We start from the raw sequence: 23,319 nt of genomic DNA, 5'->3' as shown, positions 1-23,319 counted from the left end.
AGCACAGAAATATAGCAAACGGCCCCGTGTTAACTTATTAATATTAAATTGAAAGCTAAAAGGACTGACTATTATATTATTAGGTCACACATGTTGTTTACATGCAAGTAAGTACTGTACGAGGATATGATAAATGTCATTTGTATGAATGCCTAAACAAAGTAGTTTCAATAACTCAAATTTTAAAAAAATAACGTTTTCAGTTTGACTGTTGCTGTATATGTTGTATATGAGACTGTTGTAATGGCATAATATTTCAGTATGATGAATAAGAATGTACAGCACGTGTGCAAACTAAAAATTGAAACTAAAAATCATATCCCAACCAATTTTTGGCCTAGTAGATGCAGCGTGCAACTTTCATACCTGAGGTCATAGGTTCGGACCCCGGCTGTGCTAATGGACGTTCTATCTATATGCGCACTTTACACGCGCTTGTACCGAGGGAAACATCATGATGAGATGAATAAGGTATATCAAAATCGATTCAGTAGTTTTAATTATGGACCATAATGACTGCACATAATATAAAAATGTATCTACTACATCCCCATGGTTACAAAATTTCACCTAAGCTTAACAATTAATGGTCGGCACAAAATAATGTATTTTGTTCATATGTATCAATAAAAGGAAATAGTTAATTCGATATACGAGCAATAAACACAAATATGTACTTTATATTTTATTTCGTTCAAGAACAAAAAAGTTTATTCAAAAGACATACTCAAAGATATAAAGAAACAAAAGCCAGTGTAAATCGCGAGCAAAACCATAAAAAGTTCTTGATAGAAGTGATAATAAATTTTGTGCTGTATTGGAACGACCGAAGAAACATAAACGAGGATTTCAGAGGATCAATCTTCACCAGCTATCATTTCTTGGCGGTGGTGGACTGGAAATTAATTAAAATATAATTAGAAATTATGGAGAAGCGAAGCGATCGACCAGTATGCCTCATACTGGTTTGCAAACAACAAAGGAGCGCTGTTTCAATTACGTTTTAGATATATGTATTTCAATAAATTACAAAGTGCTTTCCCTAAAATAATAATATGTATATAATGTTTTTTTACATTTGTGCTAAGAATAATAGAAAACAATTTTAAGCACTTTATTGTATTGTACCTATTTTAGTAATTTTTTTACAAACTGTTAAATTACGAAACATAAAAATTTTAGTACAAATCTTTACGTTTACCCAAAAGAGTAACTTCAGAACAAAAAGAAATGGAAATAACGTTTGTGCATACAAAAATAACACCATTTTATATATATTTTTTATATTTTTTTTATATTTTAGAAATAAAGTAGCTTTATTATTATTATATAACACAAAATTTGAAGTTATATGGTACTCACCCTGGAGGGGCACTCCAGTTGTTGTCTTCACAAACCGCCGTAGCTGGTGTACCTTGCTGACTGCTGAGAAAATGATGATTAGGTTTACTGAGATATGCAGCAGAAGTAGCAAATTATAAATACACAAAAAAATAGTCAAAAAGTAATAATATTAATTAGTAGTTTGTAGAAAGTCAGTAAAACTTTGCAAACTGCAAAGTATTAAATGGGATTTCCAGCTTACCTTAAGCTTGTGAGGTTTAAAGTTTCTAAAGCTCTAATCTTTTTGCCAAACGATCGCCACAATTTTACACAGAGCGGTGTTAGTGTGGTGAACCAGAATATTCCCAAGAGGACGCCGCAGAACCACCAACCGTGCTGAAAGTTACAGTTTATATTAAAACATAAAATTGTAGGTACTTATAAAGGCAGCGTTGGTTGATCCTAGAGGTTGTAGATTCGATCCCTGGCTGTACAACAATGTTATTTCGGTCTATGTGCGCATTTAACACACGCTTAAACATCGTGAGGCAACCTTAAACGAAAAAGTTGACGGCGTGTGTCAGGCACAGGAGGCCGATCACCAACTTGCCGATTACATTACTTGATACAGGAATCTGAGGCTCAGATCTAAAATGTGCTACTGGTTTTTTTAGTTGTAAAAGACAACTACATTTCAACTTGCATTTTCTGTGTAGTTTTAAACATTTTTATTATATAATAATTGAATTATTAAGTTTTAAATTATTTCCAATGATTTAGAAAGCAGTTAAAAAAGAATTGCGATACGTTTATTTGGAACATAAGATCATGAAGGTATCAGTTAATATGATAAATGATATAGTAGGTTTACTTTACCGGAGAAGGATACTTTAAAAGCTTAAAGCAGAAATTAAGGGCAAATCGATAAAAGTTTGCGCTTGTAACAGAGTTGGAACTCATAGTCACTTGTATAAGCCTATAAATAATTTATAAAATGCCAAGTCAAATGTTTCGTAAACACCGGACGAACTGACAATTAATTATGTTTGACACATTGATCACGCTTACATATTTGGACATGATATTGAGACTAAATTAATATTATGTCAAATATCATAAATCATTAATTGTTTTGTAACATGTTAATTTAGTAGAAGCATTAATATAATGTGACTATGTCCACGTATTATTATATAGGAGACATTTGCAACTTTAACGATCTACGATGTTAAGACTTATTTAGTAGATAATGCAAAGTAGCCATAAATAAATACATATTCAAAAGGAAGTCATATTTACTTACCAATGATGCGACGTATTTAGTACATAATAATGACCTTATCGCCGAGTACACTGTGAAAAGCGGCCGACACTTTCCCGCGTGTTTTCCGGCAGATGTCAGCACATGTGTACGCCAACCGGCCGTGTGTGACACCAGCCGGGCCACAAATGTCGACACTTTCTGAAACATTTTTATTTTACACTGTTTATTTTAGTTTTGTCGCGCTACTAAACAAGACTGCCATGGTTACATTAATACAAACCACAGCGGTTTTCTAATGTTACATTTTGTGAAATACTATATTATTTTGTAAAATAAAGAGAAAAAAAAGTTTGGAGATATTTGAGGTGTAAAAATTACCAACTTTTTCCAAACAAATAATACAAGTTTATTGCTTGCACTGTGTTTGTACAAGTAAAATTAAAATACGATATCGTGAAAAATAAGGAGGTTTTAAATAATACATTGGTAAAAACGTCGACCTTAAACATAAAACTATATGAAAACCTCTTTATTTTGTACAATGTACATACGGATTAAAAAAGAGTAATAACGGGGGCAAACGGGCAAGAAGCTTTTGATGTTAAGTGATACCATCGCCCATATTCACTCACATTGTCAAAAGCCTCGCAAGTGCGTTGCCGGCTTTTAAAGAATCCCTACTACATCATGGTGTATGTTAACTTTTGTATAAATAATCGGAACTATTTCTGATTTAAACTAGTAAAAACTAGGAGGGCTCGTAAAACTCCTTTTTAGCAAAATTTTGCGGTGAAATAAATTATGCGCCATTGTAACAATGCGCAGACCACAAATCTGTCCTTTCCAACCAACAAATAATATTCCAACGCTGAAAATGTATCACTTCAATTGTTTCTATTTTTACGTAATTAATTAAAGAAATCACCGACTCCTGGTTCCTAGAACTACTTCTATTTAATATATTAAAAGAAAACATTCGAACATGTTCACGGATATGTAATACTTTAAAGCTCGCTCTTACTACTTAATAACTAACAAACATACTGACATATATTACAACGATCTTCCTACTTTCCGTAATTTGTTTAAGGTTCAGTTTTAGTTTTTAAGTTTTAAGTTTCTATTTATTATATGAGATAAGTTACATACTTTAGTTAATAATTAGAAGCGTATACCAAATGTTAGCTATCTTACATTTGTTGCCATTATAACGTTAGATTAGAAATAAATGTGCCTTTTAGTTTTTCATACACTCATAAATTATAATACAAAATTTTCGTTACCGATAATCTCTAATAGATTAACTACACTTATATTCTTTATACGTAACAGAAATGTCGCCTAGATTTAAGAACCCTTAAATAAGTTAAGTTAGTTTTTTTTTTAGACACCCAGCTACAAACAAAGAGTTTCATTTATTTGAACATCCCTCCTACTACCGCCACCGAAATTAACTCTCTCTTAAGGATTTAATAGATAAATAAATCGTGTAATGCTATCAATTAGAGTTACAAATCAAATCAAACTGAACTGGGTGAATTTTGTGTTTGTATATATTCTTTATTATATTTCTTAGAAACTGACCTTCTGAGCGATAACATGCCCTTGGTTGTTGATATAAAACTGCGCTGTATGAATGTGGCTGAGGGAAATGTTCAATTTCCTTCGGAATGGAATCAATTGTAGTTCTAATTCTGTCAGCCTAAAGACTAGATTCGCTCGCAGCTGTTCCAGTGGTTTTATGTTCGCCGAGTGTAATTTTTGCGTTCTTGAAGCTGAAAGAGTACATTGGAATCGTTCACTGGAAGTTATGTCTTAAATTATTTGGTATTTTTAAATCTCGAGCATTTTTATTACCCACTGCCAATATTGGAAGTCAAGAGAGTGACATTCCTTGCTTATTTTTCAATTTTTTCAAAACTAAAAGAATGTTTTTAATTTTTAACATACGCCTTTGTATGGTGTACGTTGGAAAGAAACACGTATGTTGGCATTCCTAAAAGGATATATGGAAGAAGAAAAATATTTGGTTTCAGGTCTTCTCGTATTTAATATTGCAATCTTAGGAACTAAATATATATTTTTTAATTTAGTTGGTAAGTATAAGGTTATTAATATAGGCAAGCAAACATAAAATAGATACCTAGAGTTTCCAATCTTCCCGCAGTAGAGAGGTCAGTGACCTGAGCTGCGACGTTTTCCAATTGGTCTATCAGCGATGGCAGGTCTTTCCCTACCACTGGACCATCGTATTCTAACCTAAAGAATGCCATTTTAAAATTATATTTTCCTCTTTTTTATGGTTTAAGTTGTGTTTTCAGATGGAGTATGTACATTATTGTATGTACATTTATATACTTTATTTGTACGAAAAAGAACTTAATGTACGGATCTATTTTTTTAAATCATGATACAAAAGGTACATTTCTTTAAACCCAAATGCTGAAACCAATTTTTATATATTAGTTAGCGTACTATGTACTACGTTATTAAGACGTATCCTACTCTATCTTACTATGTTAGCAAGCAACTATAAATATTACATTAAAATACCGTACGCTTGTATGTTGTATATGTAAAGTGATTAAAAATGTACAAATTAAAAAAAATTAAGGTATGTTTTTACATACCTATATTTGGTCATATTAACATCCGATATATCAAGTATATCGTGTAATAGCCGGTTAAAATTAAACGATATAGTTTTGAGGAAGCCCACATCGATGGCCGATGAGAGCCTGTCAAGGTCAGCCTGGAGTTCCTCCCATTCGAAGTAAGACGTCTCCTTGTTGACGTCCAACATCTTGTCCAGTTGAAAGACTACGTAGGCTGGACGGTTTTTCTCACAGTCCCTGTTTATTTGTTTAAGCGATTGGTTCTCTTATATACCCAATAACGATATTATTTCTAACATTAGGCCTGCATTCGTTGTAAGTTTACTTACGTGAATGTACTTTAAAGAATAATCAGTAAAGCAGACAATAGTGTGACCCCGTGTTTATTTTGTTCGGTATCCAAAAATTGAACATATGTAAACTGACCTCAAAACATCTCTGACTGAGACTTCAATGGTGACATTTTCTAGTTCACGAAGTAACACATCGAAAATTCCCTCGTTGTGTTGTAAAAGAGGTGAGGGCCGGTCCAAGAGGGACGACAGAGTGCTGTACTGAGGCGAGTCCCACAACGCGTGACATATAAATACCTGATATTTAAACTTTTTTAAGTTACTGTGATGAAATAGATTCATTACAGATTTACCATACCCTAAAAACCGTCAAAAAGAGTTTTATTGCTTAAGATATCTTCTTTTTTCATTTAGCTTTAGCTTTCTCTAGTTGAGATACTAAGATTTGAAATTAAATTTGTTTGAGTTGATCCTCACAAATTAAACTAGCAAACTCTCTTACTCGCATTCAAAAGCTTAATATATTTTGAGCGCCTCACATATTTTATTACGCAAATCATTTCAGAAAACTTTTGCGCTTAGCCATAAATAATAATAATGTTTATATTAGGAATCGTTGTCCCAGTAATGGTTAATAAATTTTTCGGAAAAAAATAATCAGCGGATGTTAGAGAAATTTACCTCGGCATGTCCCGCGATGAGGAAGGTGGCGGATATCACGCACCATAAAATGAGAGAGACCAGGCATAACCAAAGGGATGATCTAAAATTACCTAGTTAATGTATTTATTGTTATATATTGTACGTTCGAAAAGGAATAATAAAATAGACAGCACATATTTAAGATTTTATATTTTTAATTCAAATTTGTAAATATAAAAGAATTATGTTGATTGACAATTTTGGATATCATGAAATTTTTTTATCTGTAGGTGTGACAAATTTATTCATATTAATTTAAGCCTTAGTTTGCAAATTCTCTCGTCGAAAAACTTATTCAGTTGTGTAGTTTTTATCAAAAAGTCAGTACATTTAAGAAATATGTATTATTAAACTTATTCACTTACACTTGTAATGTCCGTTTTGCGTGAATTTTGGCATTTCCACAACCACAGAGCAGGGCCAGGAATATGAGCAGCATTACACCGGCGAAGGCTATCGTGCAGGCTGTAAGATATAGATAATAGATAAAAAAAAATATTTGTTTCAATACGATTTATTATATTAGTTCTAAAATACTGTTAATAATAATCACCATTTATGTGAGTATTATGTGTATATAAAATTAAAAATTCTGTCACAGCGCAAACTATCACTGTCGTTGTTGACATCCAATACGTTTTTGAGAATAGGAAGTCATACTTAGTGGTTAGTCGAGAGTCTTACTTTACATTACATACATATTTTAAAGGTTACTCGTAAATTTCTAGTTATTACAATGATAATAATAAACAGAAGATAGATGTGTACCGTTTTAGACGTTTAAAAACGTGTTATAGTTTTTAAAGGGTAATAAAGAATGTATTCCTAAAATGATACATCAATTTGTATTTTGTATCATTCATCACATCATCTCATTTTCTATCTTAGCTTAATGTCACCGTTTAAAATGTCTTTAAGTACTTAATCATAGTTCATGTTTAGTAAACAGTGCAAAGGTTTTCGTAAGTAAAGTTTGAGCTCTGTATATTACTATTATATTTACACGTCATATATTTCAAGTTACGTTTATGCTTCAAGGCAAAATGTACATTTAATAATTTGTTTATAACTTAGACATTATGAAAGGCGTACCAAGCATGAGTATCCACCGCCAATAGTCATATTTCTCCAGCCTTTCAAGCCCGCCTTCCAGCTTATGAGCCAGACTGCGCAATCCTGATGTCAAGTGCCGGACTATATTCTTCAGCACTCGTGCAGAGTTGTGCACCATCTGACGACGAACTTCTATGTCACGGATGACATCTGAGTAAATTGGTTTCAGTTTAATATTAAATGAAATAATACATAATACTATCTGAATAGTGGTTAAATTACGAATAAATACTATGTGAAACACATTTAATACATGGAGAAGTCAAAAGTCAAATGTTTATTGGTAAGTGCCAAATGTCAACCATAATATTGAAATTATTAGCAACAATTAAAAGGTTTATGAAATTACTAATTAAATAATAATTATAACTGATAAAAGTATAGTGTCTGATATATAAGTTCCATTTAACATAAACAGATTAAATACATTATTTTACATAAGGTGTGGGGTAAATGTTTCTTGATGAATGAATGAATTAATATATATCCTCTATAAAATGCTTACCATCTCTAACAGATTCTGTCTGCTCTAGAATAGCGGATGGTAAGGTTTGGAACTCCTGTCTTGCTTGAGATATTGCTAGTGTCAAGTTCTCCACGCCCAGAGCCCGCAGTTCTAATAGTTGGCGTTCATGAAGAATCTATCAAAAAAAAAAAACTAATAGCACTACATCTTCCTTAGTTTTTAATGGTACTCTTAGATTAATGGTATTATCTAAATCAATTTAAAAGCCCTTCCAGTTGGTTTTCTTGTTATAAAGAGAATAATTATTTTCTTTTTTTAGGCTGTGCTCTCTTACAATCGATGTGATAGGCGAATGTTGGGAGTTCATATCTAATCCGTCTTCAATGTCAATACTTGTATAGGTGAAATCAAAGGTCAATTAAGTCTGGTTTCCTTTTTGGATCAGTCAGCCAGTATGTTAGGTTACCTGTTGAAATAACATTGCACTGCATTGTTTCAATTGCATTGTAAAGTAATTTTCCTTTTGATGTGGTCAGCCTTGAGCACCAATAAGTATTCTTTGCATTGGATTCACCTCTTAGTATGAATCTTAGTAGTAATAAGGTAAAATGAAACAATTGTATTATTTGTTTTCATGTCTATGAAAATAAAAGCCTTTTCTTAAACTTTATCTAATTTAACTTTATTTATTCAATTCCTATAGAGCTGCATATAGTAGATGATTTTAAGAAAGTCTCCTACCCATTTGCCTTCTGTTCTATCAAAAAAAAAGATTTAATTAAGCACTACAAAAGCACTGTATCGCAAATTTGATTATTATATAAATTGGATAAAAATAAGCATTTATGAAATGTCACGCATAGCGTTTGCAATGTATTTTTATATATCACAAAAATTTTTCCTGTTAAATTTATGTCTACTAATTTTGTTGTAGACGGTACGTGCTATAATACTTACTGAATGGGCTATAAAACTCAGTTTTGACAATATCAAAAAGTAGAAATATACTATGAAAAAGCATTTAATAGTTATTTTCTGAAACTATTGTTTAAAATCTTACTGAATCGAATTGCATCTGCAACTTCAGCGTATTCGTATTGATAGTGTCACACAGCGGTGCGTCCTTGGTGTTACAAAGCTTCTTCAAGTTGTCGATCTGTCGCCGTAGTTCCTGAATCCTGTCTGAGGCAACAGAAGCTAAACTTCTCGCCTTCATCGTGTAGTTGCGTAGAGATGTTATCTTTGATGACAGATCCTTGCTCTCTGCAAAATGCAATGTTATCATCTCAACGGCCTTGTTTTTTATACGTCAATGCTATTCTTTATATTAAAATGTACATTTTTATTATATTTAAGATCAATGTCAAGCTATAAATTACAAAAAGAAATCGTGTTTATTTTTTTGTTATGCATATTAACAGTTATGGTTGTGTGATATTTGCGTCCAATTGCCAAATTTCAAAATATTATACAATTAATATAATACACTCGTACATATACTTAATATTTTTGTATCTAACATAATTTAATTTGATAATACTTGTACTTGTTATCCCTTATCCTCTCCACCCTTTATAATGGAAAAATAATTTTCCATTCACCCTAGACGTAAGTGGAATTTCTCACAACTATTTTCGTAAAGAAAAACTGTATGTATGGATGGAATAAAAATACATCATACTATTGTAGTGCTAGTTCTTACACGTTGCAACGAATTAATGCTATACTTTATTTATTTATAAAAACACTATCCTGACATAACTAAGTGACCTCACCAAAATGCAAAAGCATTGAAAAACACACGATACAAAAAAACAAGAAAAAGAATGAAGTAGGAAAAAAATACAAAAATTAAGTAACTTCTGTTCGCACTAACAAATAAATAATAAAACTTTTTTTAGAAAGAAAAATATGAATAGTATCGCAAATAGATTACTACAGTGAAGTTACGGATAATATAAGGTATTAAAAACGTACCAATTACAATATCCATTAATGAATCCAGAACGAAATCGATGCCGCTCTCCGAAGCAATTGATTGTTGAATCGGATCTCCCAAAAGAGTGTCGACGTCTGGAAACCATTATCATAGCTTAATATTACGATTTCGATACAAATTTGTTTTCCCAAAATTCAATGTAATATATGCATGATTATTAACTCATGGTTTGTGATGGTTTGCGTAACTCTTAGTTCTCTTTAGCTAGTAGCAATGATCGTTGTTTGTAAATTAAACTGCACAGATGTTTAATGACAGTCTTTATTGATATTGAGTGTATAATATATATTGTAAATTGTCCAAAATTTGATGATACTAAATTAATTATCAGTTACCTGTGTGCCTGCTCTATGTGCCATAGGTCTGAATGTTGTAACTCATTTTTTTAAAATATCGAGTTGAATTTATTCAAACACCTCAAAGAAAACAAATTTAAATTATGTGCAATTTACGAATTTATATGAAAACAACTACGACTACGTTTTAAAATTCACGTCAATAGATAAATCTATTTTATCGATTTTCCTTTGGCCGTAAATTTCACGATTTAACCTTTAGTGTCAAGACTTAAGAAAACACAGTGTTTACGGTTTATTGTCAATTAGCATGTTCTATCCAAATGACCTTTGTAACTGATTTTTGAGTCATAACTCAAAACAAGTTTTTCCTATGTTTGAAATATGAAATTGTTATTTGTTTCATAAAATAAAACTTAATTAAAATAAAATTAAGAAATTTTATTTTAATTAAGAATGAAATTAAATTTAAAATAAAATTTGTGATGGTTTTAACAAATTCTTCAACAGCGTCTTCCACGCTCCCAGCGATAGGTACTTATGATCTACCTGACCTACCCGAGTCAGATGTTATATATAACAACATTTACATAACGGAACATGATATCTTTAAAGCTATAACACAATTAAATATAGATAAGGGTCCAGGTAGTGACGGAATACCTGCAGTTTTCCTACAAAGAAAGTAAGGAACTTGCAACACCACTATCATATATCTATAATTTGTCCCTTAACACATTCTGTGCATTTCCTTTAAAATGGAAAGAAGCACATGCAAGCACACGTTCCAATTCATAAAAAAGGCTCCAAAAACAAAATTGACCACTATAGACCAATCTCAATTCTTACTTCTTTTAGCAAACTGTTCGCAACACTAGTCCATAATGTTATAAGTCCATTAATCTCTAAACAACTACCGGAACAACAACACGGCTTTACAGTTAATCGTTCAACTATTTTTACTGACTATATACTGCGAGGTATGGATGAGGGTGAACAAATTGATGCTATCTACACGGATATAGAAAAAGCTTTTGATCGTGTTGATCACATTATCCTTTTACATAAGCATTTCTCCCTTGGAATACGTGGCGATCTTTACAGATGGAGAGTCATACATAATATGCGGGTACAAAAGCATGTTCACTAACATCACATCAGGAGTACCCCAAGGGTCAATACTTGGCCCGTTATTATTTAATGCTTTTACATACGATATAAAATACTGTTTTCCATTTTCCAAACATCTTATGTCCGCGGATGACAAAAAAATTTCTTAAGAATAAAATCTATAGATAACTGCAATCAAATTCAACAAGATCTTAATAGACTAAAAATATATTACAAACAAAATAAACTTACAATAAATATAAACAAATGTAATAATATAACTTTTTCACGTAAAAACAAAGAAATACAATATGTTTACAAAATCAATAACATCCCCATTAAACAAGTAAAATTAGTTAAAGACCTTGGAATATTATAAGATGAAAAAATGGGTCTATCAGAACATATCGATAACATAACAGCCAGGCAAAGCGTATAAGCAGTTAGGGTTTGTCAAGCGGTCATGCAAGACATTTCAAAATTTATATTGCATAAAACCCTTTATTTTGCATATGTCAGAAGCGTGCTGGAGTACGCAAGTATTATTTGGTCTCCATATTATGTAAAATACAAAAAAGCTGTGGAAAATATACAAAAAAAGTTTATATAATTTCTTTGTTTCAAAAAATATAAAAGTTTCGATAGTTATGCTGGTTCTTGCTCATATTTTAATTTAGACTCACTAGAATATCGATGGAGTCAGCAAGACTTGTTCTTCTTACATGCGGATACTTAATGGGCGGATAGACAGCCCCTATTTGCTATCATTAATTAAATTTAAAATTCCTCCTGCTTATGCGACAAGATACTCAAAATTGTTCACTGTGCCTCGTATGAAGTCGAATTACCTGCGTAATTCTCCAATGTTTAGGGTTTTGTCGAACTATGACAACCATTGTCAAGACATTGATCTTTTCTACCACAAAAAGAGAGATGTCAAGAAGTACTTGGAGAAGCGGGAAGACTCCGATTTTTTTAAGTAGTAGTTTTTTTTAAGTAGTAGATATTAATAAATTCTTAGTATTATTTGTTGCTTTTTTTAATTTTGCAGTTTTTAATTTTATTCTTTTGTTTTTCTTTTAAATGTAACTTTGTCTTTTAATGCTTGTTTTCTGTTATTTATTTAATCTGTGTAATCTGTTTTGGCTTTGTGTATTGTATTTGTATTTTGTATAATAATATGTATTAAGTAGCTGTTAGATTACTTATAATTAAATAAATAAATAAAACCTTTTTTTAAATAATCCTTTAGTTTATTTAAATTCGAAAAATTATTTTAAATAGTTCTTGGTCCATACAATTTAGATGTAAATGACCTTATAGTTATTATTTACATATAATCACATACTAATCTTTACAATACTCACTCTTCAAGTCATTCTTGTAAGCATATAAGACCATGTCAATTGGTGGTACAAGCCCCTGATGCAACTCCCGCGCCGCAGCAGAAAGCCAGGCTGCTATATCTGCGCAAGCGCAACTAACCACGTTGCGACTGTCTTCCGCCGCCATACGGGACTGTTCGTTACTTAGCACCATTCCTGATATCAATGACCTGAAAATAATGTTTATTATGATTAAATTAGATAAAATATCTATTTGTTATGTTTGTAATTTTAGTAATGTGGGACACCCCTAGGTGATGGTGGCATTGTAACATATATTTTTAAATATTCGACGTACACATTTTGCACGTTTGAGCTGGCATTCCGTAACATTGTGAGGTTAGCCTTGAAAACTGTGTTCTAGATAGTTAATCGTATAACAACCAACTCTACCAACTGTCCAATATTTATTTATATGAAGAATCAAAAACAGGAAAACGATGGTAACAAGCAGACTTTTTATTAGAAATTATATAATTAACGAATTCCAATCGGTCTCCCTTGTAAGGGTTGTCACTAAGAGGGTCGCGTTAACAGTTAGCGATTGAATGAATTTCACCTGCGGTCCAATTGCGTTAAAAGCCCTCGAATCGGATTGAAGGTAGAGTTCACTTTAAGTGTTAACACTTTCAAGTTTTGTTATATATTAAATTGTATTATAATACTATGAAATCGATTATGAATTAAAAAACGTGTGGCACTCTGGGACTGCCGCGATGTAGCTTGCATAGCATTTTTTATCAACTTAAGCAATTATAATTATTTATTTATTTTTAATTTATGCAGTATTTTTTTTTCTTTGATATTACTTTAATCTACCATTCTACCACTCCACTATATAATATTATTAAGAGGAAAGATTTGTATGTCAGTATGTGTGTAGCAAAAAGTATGAACCATTTTACGACTCTACCCGATTCAGTCTAACACACCTATATAGTCTGTCTCACTACCTCACCGATCTTCTCAGAGAGATGTATAAACGCAGTATGCATTCTGTTTCACTCCAATGCACCTGCGCTACGTCACCAATCACGTCAGACCGATGTGAGACGCAGTATGCGTTCTTTCCCGCTCTTACGCATGTTGGCCGCCGACATCGTGTGTTAGGTTTATTTCGTTACGGAATTTCTCGATTCGGTTGGCACGCTCAAAATGTTTAATTGTTCCTGTATCGACACCTCAAGCGGACTATACGCTCTGTGTATAACTTAGTTAGCCACAGCAGCTTAATACCGGGTATTAATTAGCATACTATATGGCTATTTTCTTATAAAATAAATAAATACACCTAAACGCTTCTCTCTCAGAAATATCTTTAATTTCTATTTGTTTACAAATTACAAATTTTGGAATTACCTTTCCTTTTAACAATGTCTGCAATTGCCGTTTACATTACCTGGCTGTTGCCAGTATTCAACGTGGACCTTGTCTTAACTCCATAACTCAGACAAGCAAAAAAGTTTGGGCGTCGGAGAGCAGTCGAAAAATAATTAACGGCTCAAATATAGGAGTCTTTCCTACAACTTCTTCAAAAATGTTGTTCCCTTTGAAGTAGAGACTCTTGGCCCGAGGGGTCAAGGCGCCGGTGACCCCAGAGCTGGTGCTTTCCTCGCTCAACGAATAAGTATCGCAATACAGTGAAGAAATGCTGATAGCGTGAAAGCAATACTGCCACAGGGAACAATCTTTTTAAGTTTGTTTTTATTTTATTAATGTGTTGTTAAGAAAATTGTAAATACTGTATATTTGATTTTCATAGTTACTTATAAAGATATCTAAGTATTGAAATTAATATGTTGACTTTATTAAATTATCTCTAGACTAAAATTGCCGAATATAAATAATTTAAATTGTTCAAACTTACCCACACAACAGAACAACAAGGAACGTCACAATCACAACGCTTTTGTCGTTGCAATCCGGTTCAGCATCAGGGAATAGGGCTCCCGTCTCCAACTCATCATCGTGGTTTGAACCTGGCAGTAGTGCCAGTACACCCAAAATAAGGAGATAGATTGGTATCACCAAGGCAAAACAGGCAAACGCTATGATGAATGCTAAGAACGTAGACTCCATCTTGATGGACTGGAAATATTAGTATTATATTTTAGAGAAGCAGATTTTATAAGATATTAGACCAGGTGAGGATCCTGGCCTCAGATTTCTGTATTTGATCATTTTGCTTTTTCAAGTATGTGGCGGTAAGACAAGACTATTGACAACGGTGTGGACTTTTTGGGTCTAAAGTATGGCGGTTTTCTCAAGGTGTTTTCCTTCACTGTACTTCTCGTACCTACGATAATAGGGTTGAGGGCCCAAAAAGCCAACAAGTCAATAACCCAATATTACTATAAATAACAAATAATTTTAGGAGGCAATGTTAACTTAACGACAAACATTTTTGTAACATTTATCATCAACATCGTTAGGATTACACAAAAAGTGCTAACACATGCGATCATTACGAAGCTAAGTGTGTTATTATGTTTATTAGGGTATTTATTATAATGTAAATACTTTCATTTATCATCGTAATGTGAGGAAAAGTATTCTTACGTCAAAAAAACGTATCAACATTCTATCGACTTTTTTTGGTTTAGAGAGATTCTATGAATAAAGAAATTTATTTTAATAATGAATTTAAACCATTTGTAAGTATAGATGTTGATTATTTTTTAATGTAGAAAGAGTAGCAGCTTTATCAACAACGCCTTGGCGATTTTCCGAGAGTTTGTGCTCAGTTATTCCTACCCTTCGTCCGTTAATAGAAAAACAGATTTGTAACGTTCATAATCGCACACTAGATAATATTATATACTGTGCGGTCAACGGTAGGTGAAGAAAGCTAGGATGTACATAACAAATCTAAGCTGTATATTCTACTTTTTTAATGATTATAAATAAAACGAGCTTTTTTTTTATAAGTCTACACTAAGATACCTTCATGAAAAAATGATATGAGCAGTTTCATTTTTTAATTACAGTAAACGTTTTAAAAATCAGTAGAACTGAATTTAAGGTCCGATACTTCGCTTCAACCTACGACTTTTTTTTTACTAAAAATATGTTGTGATCAAGTATTTTTCAAAAATAAAAACTACTTCTGTAATTGGTTACATTTCCTTATAGGTTTTGAGTTTCTGTGTATTATCATGAAAATGGTACGGTAACCTCATCCAAAGCCTTGACACCGTGTAAGGCTTCAAATAAGACAATTAAACAAATACAGGCTAATATTCTTAACAAAGAGACTGTATTTAAAACTCTTGGAAAACTCATTTGTATTTCATGATTTTATTATCATCGATAATATTTTTATATTTATTTTATTTCAAACGTATATAACTTTATTATAATATATACCGCATTATAATAAATAATTTTATTATAATGCGGTAACATTAAAATCAATAACACTGTTGACACAGTTTATTTATCAAAAGTAATAAAACAATTTTGTTTGTTATAAAAATTTGAAGTTATGAAAACGGCTCTATTTAACGTGATATACTTGTCAAACCTCTTCGTAACAGCAACTGACTTTATCATAAATTATCATTAAAGCCGCACCCATCGTTCTCAATTAAATCATCTATAATTGCAGATCAATAATTTAGTAAAAATGGTATAGCATATTCAATGCCACATAGAGGTGAACTACGTTTTTAAACTGGATCTGTTAAAATTAAGCAAATAACAATTTGTAATACGCAAATGCAAATGTTTGCCTCTTTCAGGAACTAAAATCAACGTTTATGTTCCTGTCAAAGCTAGTGATAGTAGATTAAGTACCCGAATAGCAGCTATCAGTCGAGAAACGTTGATCGATCAATCCAATCAAATTGCTGAATTAACCAATTAGTGTAGACCTCAAGTCAATAGAGAAACACCAATTGGATTTAACATCACTTCGAGATCAAGCTTACGGACTATGCAATAGTTTATTGACTGATTGATTGATTGATAATTTTTGTTAATCGTTTCTGGTATAGTCAATATATTTAAAATAAACTATGATTACTAGATATATTTACGCATTATAGTGTTCTTTGTTATCGAAATTGATACCACGGGGTTCAAATTAAGACTATCTTATAGTAAATTGTTAAAAAAGGAGTAAAACAAGTTAATGCATTTTGGAATAATACTAGACACTGAATGCCAAGAAAATGAATGTTGGTCATAGTTTAAATTGACATTTTAAAAGCATTGTTTCCGGATTATGAATATTGTGTAGTGCAAAGTGTTTTAATTCGTGACATAAATTTAAGAGGGAATGTCGTCTCCTAAATAAAATGAAGTATATTATGACTTTTAGACAGTGTGAGACGTTAAACACTATATACGAATAAGTCTTAATATATATTTTTTGTTTTGTTGAGTGGTTGCTTGTTCTAATGTAATTGATGTGTGATGTGAATACACATAGTATTAAATTTGTAATGTCTTTTTTTGTATTTTTAGGCATACACATTGTTTTAGAACGTTTAAATAAATGAATAAATAATAATATTCACAATTTATCGGCCGAGGGACTGAGAACTGATAATAAAAAAGTGGTAATATAGTAAGTGGGAAAATTTTTCATTGTGTTCTGTCAAGGAAGTATAACTCGACTGTTTTCTTTGAGTTTCTTTGCAACATCACATATCGATACATAACACATCGTGGACTTTCTCACAATGATACAAATATATGTGAATAATCCAGATTTGTTTAGAAAGATTATTTTTAAACATTCATGGAGATTTATATAGCGTATATATTTAATTTTTAAGCGATTGTTAGTTCACATTTCGTTGAGAAGCAATTCTCAACAATCATACATTAAAACTATAGTATCGACCTGCATCTGTCGACCTGTTTATTAGACAATACTCTTATTACCTTCACGTAATTAGAGCTATCTGCAACTTAAATTTTTAACAGTTTGGGGAAATTCAGTCGAAGTAATAGGCTTAAATAAATGTATCAGAACAATTTGTGGTGCAAACTATCATGATAATTGACCTTTATTTAAGAAGCTTAAAATGTTATCTCTTACCCTGTAAGTATATTTTATTAATATCTTTATTCGTCAACAAAACCAAACATATTTTTAATGCAACTGGAATAAACAGCTATCGAAGTAGACATGGGGAGAAATTGGCTGTGCGAAAAAATTAAATAAATCATCATAAATCAAGGTTTACAATAATTTACTAATAACATTAAAATATTTTCCGACTAGAGTTTTTAAATATCGGCTGCGTGAAACATTACAATTAATATAAGAATTGACGAAATCATAATGTAAAATGTAAAATTTCTTATGACACAATTACTTTGTTTTGATGCGTTTTTTAAACCAGCTTTTAAATAGAGGTGTATAAAATAAATAAAATACGTTGACATACGTTCTGTATGCATGTCACGTATAGCCATGACCTAGCTTAATTCAATAGCAAAACTTAGGATATAGCAGACACATTTCAGTTTCTGTTATCCTGATATGTGTGTGATGATTACAATTATTTTCCATCACAAATAAGGTTTGCCCGAACTTGTTACCTTACAAAGGTGTTTGTTTATAATTTTAGTCTCCTATTGAAGCGCGATTGCCAAACGAGTCTACGTCACTGTTAATATTAATTGTATATTGATACAAGTCCCGTGTGATAAAATAATTGACAGACTTTAATAAAGCAAACGTTTCACTAACTTAATGTCTGTATGAAGATAAAATAAACAAGAGGCCATCTATAAAACCAAATTACAATTAAATGGGGAGAAACTTTTGATGTATCTAGCCAGCATCCGTATCAGTGTCGCTTAAGTTTTCGTACAATATAAGCGTGTGTTGCTCTTAACGGTTAAACAATGTTTTGGACTAACTTTAATTTATTATTTTTTATAACACTTTGCAATTATGCGGCGGCAAAAGTTGCGCGTAAGTATATGTTTGATGTATATATGTAACTGATTTAGAGTGCCCGTTTTTTAAACATTTAAATTATTTCTATAATTTTTTGGGATTTGTTCCTACACGATTAAAAAATGTTATTTAAATTGCCTTTTATATTAGTAAAAATTAGAAATATTTTTTTAAGCAAACATACATTATAAAAAAATAATGATTGTATTTTGACTTTTTAGGTGTTTAATGTTTTTTGTAATATTTTAGATTAAGGTTGGTAATTCTATTTTTTTATGTTAGATTTGGTTATAATTCATGCACTTTAGCCATCATATTTCTTTTTTTCCTTAATACCTGGTCTGGAAGAGATGGCTTGTTGATCGATAAAGCCGGCCGTTGCAGATTATTTATAAAATTTGTTTGTTTTTTAATGTAAAAAAGTGTTGATAAATAAATAAAAATTAATTAAATCACGCAATAATTCATCAACGGAAATAGTTTTAATTTTAGTCAGGAATTTTAAACAATTTATTTTAACTAAATATCTGATGACCCTGCGTTTTTTGGTGACATTCTTTGACATTTAGAGAATAGCATTTCCCAATATGAGCGAGAGGTCATTTTCGTGGTTTAGCATTTCATTAAATTCTAATGATTTATTCAATATAATACGTGTATGTCATTATCTTAAGCAAGCACTCTGCGTTACACAATAATTTTGAACTGTTATAATATCGCAACCAGACTTCGAAGGCTTCGATTTTGCAATTATTTATTACACAAAGATTGAATTTTGATAAAAGAACTAAAGACTTGCATGAGAAGCTTTATAACTCTTTCAAGAAAATAAATATAACCCTGATTCTACTTGATCCATTCATAATGTCTGAACAGCAGCAACTTGTAAGGTACTATGCCTGGCTTATGCCTACGTTATTTTTTAGTCGAGAAGTCCTACTACTGCTGAGAATCAGGTCTCACTTACTATGGAAATAATTGCATTTACTGAAATATAAAACCTTTATCAAGGTATTCACACATCAACGTGAGGTGAATAGCTCAATACAATGCGGTTTATTGGGCCTTCGATTTTACTAGTGTTTAAAAATATATTAATAAACCGCAATGCACAAGGCCAGAGTGTTGACCATAAATGAATTATGCAACTTTTGATATTATCCCACATGAACTTTGAAATTTGATTACAAAAATATTCCATGACAATATTTATAAAATGTTGCCTAACCTTCACCTATTTAAGATTGTAAATAATATTTTGGAGTATAAATATTTTTTTATAAAATCTAGCTACATTATGTAATTCTTTATTTACAGCCGACTACATAAAACCATGCCCAGGTCTAAAATCGGAGTGTTTAAAGCCGAATATTCTAGAAACAATCCCTTTGTTTGTAAAGGGTATCCCTAGCTTAGGTATAAACTCGTCGGATCCTCTGTACCAGGAAAAAGTAGATTTGGAGCTACCTGGAGGCTTACAGATACACTTTCGAGACGGTATGTTAACTGGATTCAGGAAATGCGTGGTGGAATCTGTAAGGTAACTAAATTGATCTAATTTATATGTTATTAAAACGTATGTTTAAAATGTTTACGATGCGGAATTTAAAAATTAGTCTTATTTAGTCATTCTAATTTGATAAGGACAAAAAGTTCTGGAGAATTAAATATCTGTAGCATTAGCCGAGTAATATGGGATTGGGACATCTGCAACATCCGGAGACTTCCTAGTGCAGATTCAGCCTTAATTTACCAGGAATTTAATCTAAAGATATACATTAAATGGGGTTGTATTTATTATTTGGAATCGTACGTATTTGGTACATTAACAGTAAAATATTTTAGTTATTTAGATCTGGAAGCAAACCTGTCATTGCGGTGTAATTTGACCGTAAAAGGAAAGTACACAGCGACAGGAAGAATTTTGATTGTTAGCATTAATGGAGATGGAGATGCTAAAATAAAAACACGTAAGCAAATTTATTATAAATATATCAATAAATGCATTTCATTTGATTCTCCATACCAAATTTCTTTAAATAAACGAAATCTCACCACCGAAATTTCTTTGGAGGAATCGAAGCCAAGTTTATACAATCAGATGTGATTTTTACTTTTTGTTATATTTCAGCCAATATCCGATTTGATGCAAAATTAATATTCCAAGATGTGATGCGTGACGGTGTTGAATACAGAATTGTTAAGGATTACAAAGTGAAGTATCAGTTTGGAGAAAGAGTTACGTTTGCATTCACTAATTTGTTTAAGGGAAACCCTCAATTAAGTAAGTTTCGCCTATTTGTGAATAAGCAGTGATATTAACACTATAATTCAATCATTTATGTTTTTATAAATAAGAGAGTAATTTTGATTGCAACACTATTAATTTGAATTTGTCAGTGGATTTAACTATAACGAATAATACTTTTTAGTTTACTTTGGTTAAATTCATTATAATCTTTTTACTTTATACTCTTTCCGATAAAGTAATATTCAGTAATGTTATGTTATAACGAATGTTTTTGTGGTAGTCTAACTCTTATCAATTCTTATTCTAGTGCTTATTTCATCAAAAACATTTTATTTCAGGTGAAACTGTTTTGCTGTTTCTGAATGAAAATTGGAAACAAGTTGTTGACGAGTTTGGCAAACCAGTGGTCGATACGATAATCAAAGCGACGTTTGATAACATTAAACGATTCTTTGATAAAATTCCGAAAAATGAGCTTATTGTGGATTAAATCATTTTTTTTTAATTTTTAACTAGACTATTACCGCCTTAAATATAAAATATTCTGTGATTTTAATCTGATTTTAAATCTAGGTTTAAGATAATTATGTATTTCCAGAGCCATACATTGTCGTATGTCCAATAAATTCTAGCAATGAGTTAGTACTTATTCTGTATAGCCTACTGTGGCAAGTATCTACAGTCCTGTATTTTAGAAATCGTAAAGTTTAATTTTAAATACATTGTAATCCTTAACTTGTATAAACGATCTACGATTTCTTGAAATCTAATTTCCAATTATTATTTATAACATTTTCTATGGAATCGCAGCTAGCAATTACATTTAGATATATTAAATTACCTGTAAAAATGAATATGGAAATGTAAATTTTCCCCAGACAATATCCTTGATAAGACCTAAGAACAGACCATTATTTCAACAAATTAAAGCTAATATATTTAGGTTTATTAAAATAGACTAAAACTGTCCATTCTTGTACGAAAGTAAATATTCATACATTCGAATGTAAACATTAAAAAGGGTCTAAAAGCAGACTTACCGACGGGAAAATCGAACGGATATATCATCGAAAAAAACTGCGACATAAAACTAAAAGGGTGAAATCCCTCTTCAAGTTTGAATTTCGGTATCAAATAGGTTTGTGTCTGCGGCATACTACTAAATTTTATTTTCGTCCTATCCTCCCCTTCGAACCAATCGTCACTGTAACTTGCTTTGATGTTATTTTCTGTTACAAGTACATCAACAGTCACGTTATAAGGTTCTGAGAACTCGTAATCTCTAACAATTTCTTTCGTTATTGGCAATATTTGTACGGAATTCACTTGGATCATGCCGACATCCATTGGGGGCTCGTCGAAATAATCCTTGGATGGTATTATAATAGAAGATATTTCCGTAGTCATCTCAGTGGTAGACTTACGCGCCGCCATTGAATTCTTCAGATTGTTATATCTCTCCAGCCAATTTCTAACTGCGAGTGAGCTGTTATTTTCTAGAAACTCCCTGTTTTTCAACATCCCACCATTGTCAATCTCTAGGCGATGCGCATTTTCCATGTCGTAGTGAACTTTTGTATTCACTTGGTGGTTATCTCTGTACGAGGTTTCGTAACAATTGTCCCAAACAAGTTGTGACGCCGATGTATTATTTATATCATCATTTAATTTTTCATCAACCCCACTCTCCGAAGAATTTCCTTCGTGAGATGAAAGCAATTTGAACGTTTCTTCATCACTTTTTTCATCGGAATTCGTTTTTTCAACCGGGTAAATTGGTGAGATTGCTCGGAAATTTTCTCGTCGTGCTTCCAACGTCTCGTTGCGGACGTTGGGCGGAGTTACATTAAGATTGTATCCGGTCGACACCGCGAGAGTCGTTTCCGAACTCGTCACCGTTTGCGGCAAAGAAAAATTCGATTCAGTCGCTTCTCGTGAAGCTTTTATCTGATTCACTGAATTAATAACAATTTGCGACGTAACCCGATTAATAAGGATTATGTAAATTATAGTGGATTTCATTTTTATGCCATAGCTAACTTTTACAGCTCGCGACGTTTCATTACAAGTATCAATGATGAACTAAGTTGTGGAGTAGGACATTGAACAGGGGATTAGAGCACTTAGCAGTCTGCCGACGTTGCACAATCGTGTCATGTCAAGCCCCTACCTTTACTGGATTATAAACAGAGTACCTCATTAAGGATGTACTTTTTGGAGTTTCTACTTTGTTTTGTTAGATTTCTGTCCGATAGTTATTGAGGTACCAAACAAATATAATACAATTTTAATGTCAAACGTGATATCAAATTAATTTAACTACAACTATATAGTCCATGTTGCCTAAATTGTCAAGGTGTTTCTCCTATTAACATACATCAATTGTACATATTGTAATGTAAAATCCTATAAGTTCTAAAATTTAAATAAATGATTAAACATTATCATTTTGTATTCTTAAAGGAACATTCCGTCCAAGTTTTCTTAAACATTTCCTTTGTTTTCAAAATCTTTGCGTACACAAAGTAAAATGACCCTTAAGTTAAAAGGTGTCAAAAGGTTTAAAAGTGTCTTTTCGTTTGCGG

At 31.7% G+C, this 23,319-nt stretch overlaps 2 protein-coding genes across 2 annotated transcripts; one reads left to right on the top strand and one right to left on the bottom strand.

The window, feature by feature from the left end:
- Positions 1–672: 672 nt before the first annotated feature.
- Positions 673–22,791, bottom strand: LOC110992609 (prominin-1-A). Its single transcript, XM_022258491.2, has 18 exons — positions 21,775–22,791; positions 21,576–21,631; positions 14,434–14,654; positions 12,549–12,736; positions 9,754–9,849; positions 8,837–9,039; positions 7,816–7,951; positions 7,290–7,460; positions 6,563–6,662; positions 6,177–6,258; positions 5,629–5,792; positions 5,218–5,439; positions 4,731–4,846; positions 4,172–4,362; positions 2,627–2,785; positions 1,586–1,719; positions 1,363–1,422; positions 673–895 (listed from the first exon to the last, which is right to left on the bottom strand). The coding sequence occupies exons 1-18, from the start codon at positions 22,754–22,756 to the stop codon at positions 865–867; spliced, it is 3,312 nt and encodes a 1,103-aa protein (XP_022114183.2). The 5' UTR covers positions 22,757–22,791; the 3' UTR covers positions 673–864.
- On the top strand, positions 18,355–21,290 carry LOC110992635 (protein takeout-like). Its single transcript, XM_022258525.2, has 5 exons — positions 18,355–18,498; positions 19,801–20,023; positions 20,329–20,453; positions 20,615–20,767; positions 21,073–21,290. Exons 1-5 carry the CDS (start codon positions 18,429–18,431, stop codon positions 21,222–21,224), a joined length of 723 nt encoding a protein of 240 aa, XP_022114217.2. The 5' UTR covers positions 18,355–18,428; the 3' UTR covers positions 21,225–21,290.
- Positions 22,792–23,319: the final 528 nt, after the last annotated feature.

This window comes from Pieris rapae, chromosome 9 (genome assembly GCF_905147795.1).
Source record: "Pieris rapae chromosome 9, ilPieRapa1.1, whole genome shotgun sequence".
NCBI classification, from domain to species: Eukaryota; Metazoa; Arthropoda; class Insecta; order Lepidoptera; family Pieridae; genus Pieris; species Pieris rapae.
The sequence above is the reverse complement of the archived record's forward strand: the minus strand, read 5'-3'. Positions and strand labels throughout refer to the sequence as shown.